General features: G+C 26.3%; 1 protein-coding gene across 2 annotated transcripts; it reads right to left on the reverse strand.

Moving 5' to 3' along the window:
* Positions 1-4,594: 4,594 nt before the first annotated feature.
* On the reverse strand, positions 4,595-6,676 carry LOC107006856. Of its 2 annotated transcripts, XM_015205371.2 has the most exons (4): positions 6,448-6,623; positions 6,266-6,371; positions 5,223-5,496; positions 4,595-4,757 (listed from the first exon to the last, which is right to left on the reverse strand). In XM_015205371.2, the coding sequence occupies exons 1-3, from the start codon at positions 6,588-6,590 to the stop codon at positions 5,248-5,250; spliced, it is 498 nt and encodes a 165-aa protein (XP_015060857.1). In that variant the 5' UTR covers positions 6,591-6,623; the 3' UTR covers positions 4,595-4,757; positions 5,223-5,247. The 2 variants fall into 2 exon arrangements, with proteins under 2 accessions (XP_015060857.1, XP_027769667.1); XM_027913866.1 differs by lacking the exon at positions 4,595-4,757 and having other exon boundaries at positions 5,142-5,496; positions 6,448-6,676.
* Between the last annotated feature and the right edge of the window lie 380 nt (positions 6,677-7,056).

Raw genomic sequence — 7,056 nt, forward strand, 5'->3', positions numbered from 1 at the left:
GGGGGTGGGGGTGGGGAGGGGGTTATTTGTTGGTTAGGGTCAAAGGGAAATACATGATTTTAAGAACATCTTTGTTTAGGTCGTTCAGTGCATAAAATATCACATATTAATATGATTTAGGAGGAGTCATATTTCGGAGCATGTAATGTAAAGTTATACACAGTCTATCATATTATAAGTATTGGTCTCAGCATCTGTTTTTATAATTTGAAAGCATAACTTTTACGTCACACGAAGATCTAAAATAAATAAAAATTAAGAAGCTAATTAAAATAAAATAAAGAATAAAATAGTAAAATTAATCAATCTATTAATAATTTCTTAATTATAATATAAAGTAGAAAATGCTTACAAAATTAATATAATTTCTTAATTATCGTGTAAAACAAAAAATATTCATCACATATGAAACGAAGAAAATAATATTTACTAAAGATATATAAATATAAATAAATAAAGTGCAATTGCCAAAATGGAATGATTGAGGGAATTAATAATTCTGTCTTGGAAAGGGTGTTTCAAGGATTACAAAAGAAATAATATGTCAAATTAAAAATGCTTACAATATTAAAAGCTTTTTAAGTTTGGATGACAAATTTATGGATTTGTGATTGATTCTAACTTTTAAAAAAAAATAAGTTTATCAAACACGTAAATAAATTAGAAAATGCTCTTTTTTTTAAATAGTAAATTTAAAATAAATATAATTTTATTAAATATTTATATAATTACAGTAAAATAGATCAAATTATTTGTAAAATTCGTTTTAAATTCGTTTCTAATTAAAATCTGAAAAGCTAGCTCATAAAAAGAATAAATATTAGGGTCAAATATGGTTTGATTAGATAGTAGGTAAAGGGTTAATCAAAAGTAGCAAACCATGTGTTATTGCCTATAATTTTGGATAATAAAATGATGATATTGTTTAAACAAGATTTGATGTATTTTTGACTTTATTATAATTAGTCTTTAGGGGGCAATATTTGTTTTTTTTCCTAACAAAATACAGACCCCTACCTTCCCACCGCCACTCTAAACTATTACTCATGGGCCCACATAATATTTTTTTCGCTCGATATCTGATACACATATTATAATGCATAAAATTTATTTTTTAAAATAATATTTTAAAAATTATTTTTATTATTTTATGACTTCAATTCAAAAGTTCAATCATTTAATACTTTATTTTATTTTCTCCATTTGTTTGTTTGTAAATTGATTGAATGGAAGATTGAATTCATTTCTTTATATTTTATTCTTCTTCCATTAATAGTCATGGTGGAATGAATTTTAAAAAGTTATTTTTAATTATAAATTTTGAGTTTTTTAGAATCAAGATCAACATTTTTTGTCTTTTATCTTTGAAGTATTGCTTACGGAGCAACTGAAAATTAAAAGTTCAAGTTCAGTCATTAGATATAATTATCTTCTTGTAAAATTTGATACTTATTAACGCCCCTCTTTTTAATAATTTTATGCAATACGAATTTAAAATTAACTGAAAATCTTAAGTAACTAGATATTAACGAATAAGAAAATTAATTAATAATATCTTTATTTTCTATTCAAATTAACAAATAGGTATGTAGCTCTATATAGTTAATAACCAAATGGAGAGGACAATAATATATGGGAGGAATGGCAAATAGGTGAAAAAAATTTCAAGCTCCATGTTGAGTTATTAGCAAACAAAGAGGAAAACTATTAATAGAACATGTGATGTTTTTCATCTCTATTTTTTTAATTAGGAATATTTAAAAACTTAGAATTTTCTTATTAAAGATTAATTTTAATATACCAACCATGTGAAAAAATATTTACATTTTTTTAAAAAAATTATGCTCTCTATTTCAGGTTGAATTTACTTTCTCTATATTAATCGTGAAAAAATAATTTTACACTCTCATAGTCATGTAAAATATCTTTATCAACTTTTTGTATAGATAATTTATTTGATAATTTTTTATTCACTTGTCTAACTAATTCAAATTCATTCACATAAAATTCATTAAACAAAAAGCAATCTTTATTTCAAAATCGAAACCTCTAATTAAGATCGAAGAAATCAAATACATAATATCAACTTCTTTGCTCCTCCTCATCCCCATTCCTCTCAAAGCACTCAAGATAGAAAAGCAAATAAAAACAAAAACATTAAATAGTCATCAATATGTAGAACTAACTTTATTCCCACAATTTATCATCTCAATTATTTTCCATCTCTTTCAATGACATTTATTGAAGAATGAAGGGTTGAGAAGACAAGTGAATTTAAGATAAATTGTTTTTTTTTTACATGAATTGTACCCTTTGATGTCAACTCTTTTGAGGAAGACATTAATGTTGTTAGTTCTCACATGTTAGGTTAGACAAAATTCACACTGTTTGAAACTTATCCTCACTTGTTTTTTCCTTGAATCAAATTTTGTTTGACTCAAGTGAAGGACCACTTTTAAACTAAAGTTTCAGTATGTTAATTCTAGTTTATTACAAGTATGTTTTTCTACGATAATGATGAATTGATATCAACCAGGGTTCTCCTACAATAGTAAGTATTCTTTCATTCTTAATCAGAGGCCTCGAATTCGAATCTTGCACATTGAAGTCAACAATGACACTAGGATTTAGGAAGGACATTATATGAGGGCATTTTATTTGAAAGCTAGAAATAAAGGTTCTTTTCACTACTAATTCAATGTGATTTCTATGAAAATTCGCCGTATATATAATATAATAATAGTGTGGAGAACGACAAGATTAGAAGATGTATCTTCCGGTTCGAAAAATAAGTTTTTTTCCTTTTATCGATACCTATTTTTATGTTTTAATTTCTTTCGAAAACTTACAAGATACAATTTTTTCAGAGAGTTCGACTCTATAATAGAAAAAGACGTTTACGTATGAGTCGACTGAGAGAAAAACAATCTTAACACGTCTTTCTTTATTTTTCTCTAATGTCTTTGTCGAGTTGATTGTTGACATCATTCACTCCTTTTTCTTTTCACTGTCTGTTTTCTCACTGATTTAATCAAAATATTTATGAAAAAACTACTGAATATTTTTCAATGGGAAAATAATACTTTTTAAAAAAGTAGGATTGGGCTATTCATTGCAAAGTTATTGGGAAGATTTTACAATATTTGGCACATAATGACATAGTATCCTCATTGTCCATTTTGGGCCCTTTGAACCAAGCATATTGGCCTGTTATAGGGATATATCACCAATTGTGCTATTTTCCACAGACCAAATGGGGTTTAGGTTTAGCAAATTCTTTCAAAATTAGTGAGGGATGGAAGAGTAGGGACTAGTATACTTGGTATGAAAATGAGTGTCACAATTGTATGTTTGGCATGAAAGTGATAGTCACAATTGTGTATTTGGTATGAAAATGATGTGTCACAATTGTATAAGTTTTTCATTCTCTTTATAAAATTTTTATTTTTATAAAACGATAATATTAGATCGATAATAAAAGCGATTTATCTGTCAACTTTTTCATTATAAACCTAAATAAACACTCTCCATTATAAGGTTGCGACTTGCGAAAGTAGAAGTAGAGTCATAGTTTGAAGTTTATGATTTTGAAATTCTAATTCTTTAAAATTATTCGTTCTAAATTAGTAATAATTTGTATATATATTCAGTGAAATTCTTGACAAATACAAAATTTAGATTGCTGCTTAGTTTGATCGAACTCGTAATCAATACATTGGCTCCGCCCTTGTGCCACACCTCTAGATTAAAATTAATTAGTGCTTATCTATACACTTATACTTTTCATAATTCATTGTCTAAGCAAAGGATCGTTTCGCAACTCAATTATTTTACCATGTCATTGATAACTATATTTATTAACTAACACAAATATCAAATAACTCTACCATTGATATCTGTGCAGATAATACACCTACTCTTTATGTATCTAATCTGAGATCTGAATCAGAAGGCGAATTACATATTTACATGAACTTAATAACTTTTTTCTCTATATACTTCTAGATATTTTACTGTAGATTCAATTATCATTATAATAGTAATAACTTGCAATTGCTATATATAAAAATGAATAATAAATTTCAAATTCTATTTATTTAAACATTAGTTTTTTTATACAATTGATTGGCCACATATGTAGCCACACCTTTTGGATGTTATCTTTGTGTCATAATTCCTTAATATACCTTATAAATCCAATTTGTTGCTTGTTTCTTGTGGCCCTTTGGTATTAATTCAATTAATGGTAAGCATTCCGAAAAGCAAAATACAAAAAGATTGAGACATGAAGGTGGCAACTAGTAGTTAGAAATTGATATTACACAAATTATTGTAAGATTTTTATTAATTGTCACAATGTACATCAATTGATGTGATGTGAAATGCATTATTTAAAATAGACATTTAATTACATTTTCTTGTGTGGACAATTGCTATTGCCACTTTTTTGCTAATATAATAGTTCATCAATCTAAATTTGAGTACTTAGTATTTTATATCATTATTTGACGATAGTGATAATATTGAGAAAAAAAATTATACGTATAATACAATCGACCATTTAAATACGTTTATATATAATAATATATATGTGTTACCTTGAAAAAACACGTAGATTATTGAAATTTTTAACACTTTCAAATGTAAAACAAAAACAAGACAAAAAATAATTGCACTCACTTACTATGATACATAAAAATACAAAAAAGGTTAACACCAAGCGCGAATTCGATACGAAGGAAAACATTTTCATGCTCCTGCAAAATGTCAAATAAAGAAAAAGGTTAAACTTCTTTTTTGTATCGATCGAAATAGAATAACTTTATTTTACCTTTAAAATTTTATCTTATATATTATTTTATCTTTTTAAAAAATAAGATACATTTTCGTTTCCCTATTTTTGTTCTTGACCCTTAACGGAGCTCCAACATGATTAATAATTTTAAATCATAATAAAAATTTGAGAGATAAATTTCTTGAAATGTTTGTAGTAATAGTATCGGCTAGTCACTTTTCAATCTTGTAATTAAAAATATATTATCACGAAGTTAAACTCCAATAATCATATCTTTCAATTACTATAAGGTGAAAAGTGGCTATTTGTGACTTTTATATAAAAAAAAAACATTTTATGTTAAGAGTACATAAATTGACCAAAAATATAATAAAGGGCAAAATTGAGCAACTTCGAACGATATATAAAATGAGGGGTAAATTTGAACCTTTTTTAACGATTTCTTTTTCCAACTAGACCATTTGTTGAATTTTGTTCTGCTGCATGGTGCAGTGGAGAGTTGAGCATGGCCGGAGAACTGTTTCACCACCGGAAAGTGGAATCACCGGCAAGTTATCGCAGTTACAGATCTCGATCATCGTGCCATCGGGATCGTGAAAAAATATTTGATCAACGTAGATGTTACCTTCTTCAACTCTGCATTTGATATACTCTGTTTCCATCTCTTTTAGCCTATTTTCTACCATTGTCATGCTCTCACACTGCAATCAATGAACGTATCGACTCGTTGCACTAAGTTTTGGTTACGGAGAAAAGTCAAATCATATTTGATCTATCGACTATATATAACCCTTTCTTAAATATACTGTTCGTATATAACAAAAGTTTAATACATCAGACTTATGATATTTTGCTAATAAAAAGTATGTATTAATTAGAAAGTAATTTACTATGGTCTAATTAACACAAAAATATGGTTCTCATATTGAGATTTGGTAACAAATTAGGGAACATGACAATCATATGTTATGTTCCAATAAGCCAATAAGGTAATTAATTAATACTCCCTTTGTTTTAATTAATATTTATGAATTTACTTTTTTGGGGCCAATTTAAAATGATGTATATATAGTAATAATATGTAGATAAACATCATCTATATAAAATTCTTACGTATGTCATTGCTTTGATGTATTCGATTATATTTACGAAAAAAAATTTCACACATTATTGATATATGACAGACATATTATATAAATATAATTTTTTACTTGGCTTTATTAGATAACTAGGTCCTTCAACTTTGAAAATGCACAAGTAGACATTTAAACTTGTATAAATTGAATAAGTAGACACATGTGTTACCCTATATGACAATTTTACGTCCTACGCGACGTCTTACGTGTATTATGTCACGTAAAATATTATGAACCAGATAAAATCGATATGCGTACATTCGATCCGATTCAAACCTGATTATTTATGTCACTACGCTGAATATGTTGTTGTTAGAGATGAAAAGTTGTGTACCTGAAAGGAAATGTGATTATCCTTAGGATTAATGATGTCAATCTTGGGCATATTGTCTGGATCTTCAGATTGCAAAAGATGTATGCCAATTCCATAATTAAACAACCTGAAAAATGTCATAATTAATATTTAATCAATATGTTTATTTAGTATCTTAATTAAATAATTAAATTAGTACTCACCAAGCTCCGTCAAAATTAAAAGAACCAGGTCTTCTAATTGGAAAAAATCCAAGAATATTTTGGTAAAAATCAAGAGATTTTTCAAGTGATCTACAGACTATTGATATGTGATTTAATGACTTTAAATGCAATGGATTTTCCATAATAATTATTCCAATAAATATGAAATTAACAAACAAATTAAAGACAAGAACAAATGAAGAAAATACAAACTTTTAAGGGAAGAAAGAAATTAAAGAATTAATTGCAAAGTAGAGTAGTAATGGAGTAGTTATTTATAGAAAAAAATAATCTTGAAATGATATTAAAAATATAATAAAATTGGTGACAATTGGTTGTAAAACAAGTAGATACCACGTGGTGATAGTTTTAGTTTAATATTCAAAAAATACATGCAAAAACTTTACCCTTTCTTTTATTTTCTCCGTATTCATTTTGAAATTCGATAAATTTAATTTTTTATTTAAAAATTTATACGACATAAAATATTTTTTTTTATCAAAGATGATACTTCAAAGGCTAAAATAATTTATAATATAGCAATAAAATTATTTTATTCTTAATTAAAAATTACAAACTTAAATTTTAAATACTAAAAAAATTATAATA

The sequence above is a fragment of the Solanum pennellii genome, chromosome 12 (assembly GCF_001406875.1).
Source record: "Solanum pennellii chromosome 12, SPENNV200".
In the NCBI taxonomy this organism is placed as follows: domain Eukaryota; kingdom Viridiplantae; phylum Streptophyta; class Magnoliopsida; order Solanales; family Solanaceae; genus Solanum; species Solanum pennellii.

Bases quoted from the DNA above. Each gene is read 5' to 3' on its own strand.
- LOC107006856 (XM_015205371.2), bottom strand. From the start codon at position 6,590: ATGGAAAATCCATTGCATTTAAAGTCATTAAATCACATATCAATAGTC. The intron at 6,372-6,447 runs GTGAGTACTAAT...GACATTTTTCAG, and splicing joins TTTAATTTTGACGGAGCTTG to GTTGTTTAATTATGGAATTG. The intron at 5,497-6,265 runs GTACACAACTTT...CATTGATTGCAG, and splicing joins ATAATCACATTTCCTTTCAG to TGTGAGAGCATGACAATGGT.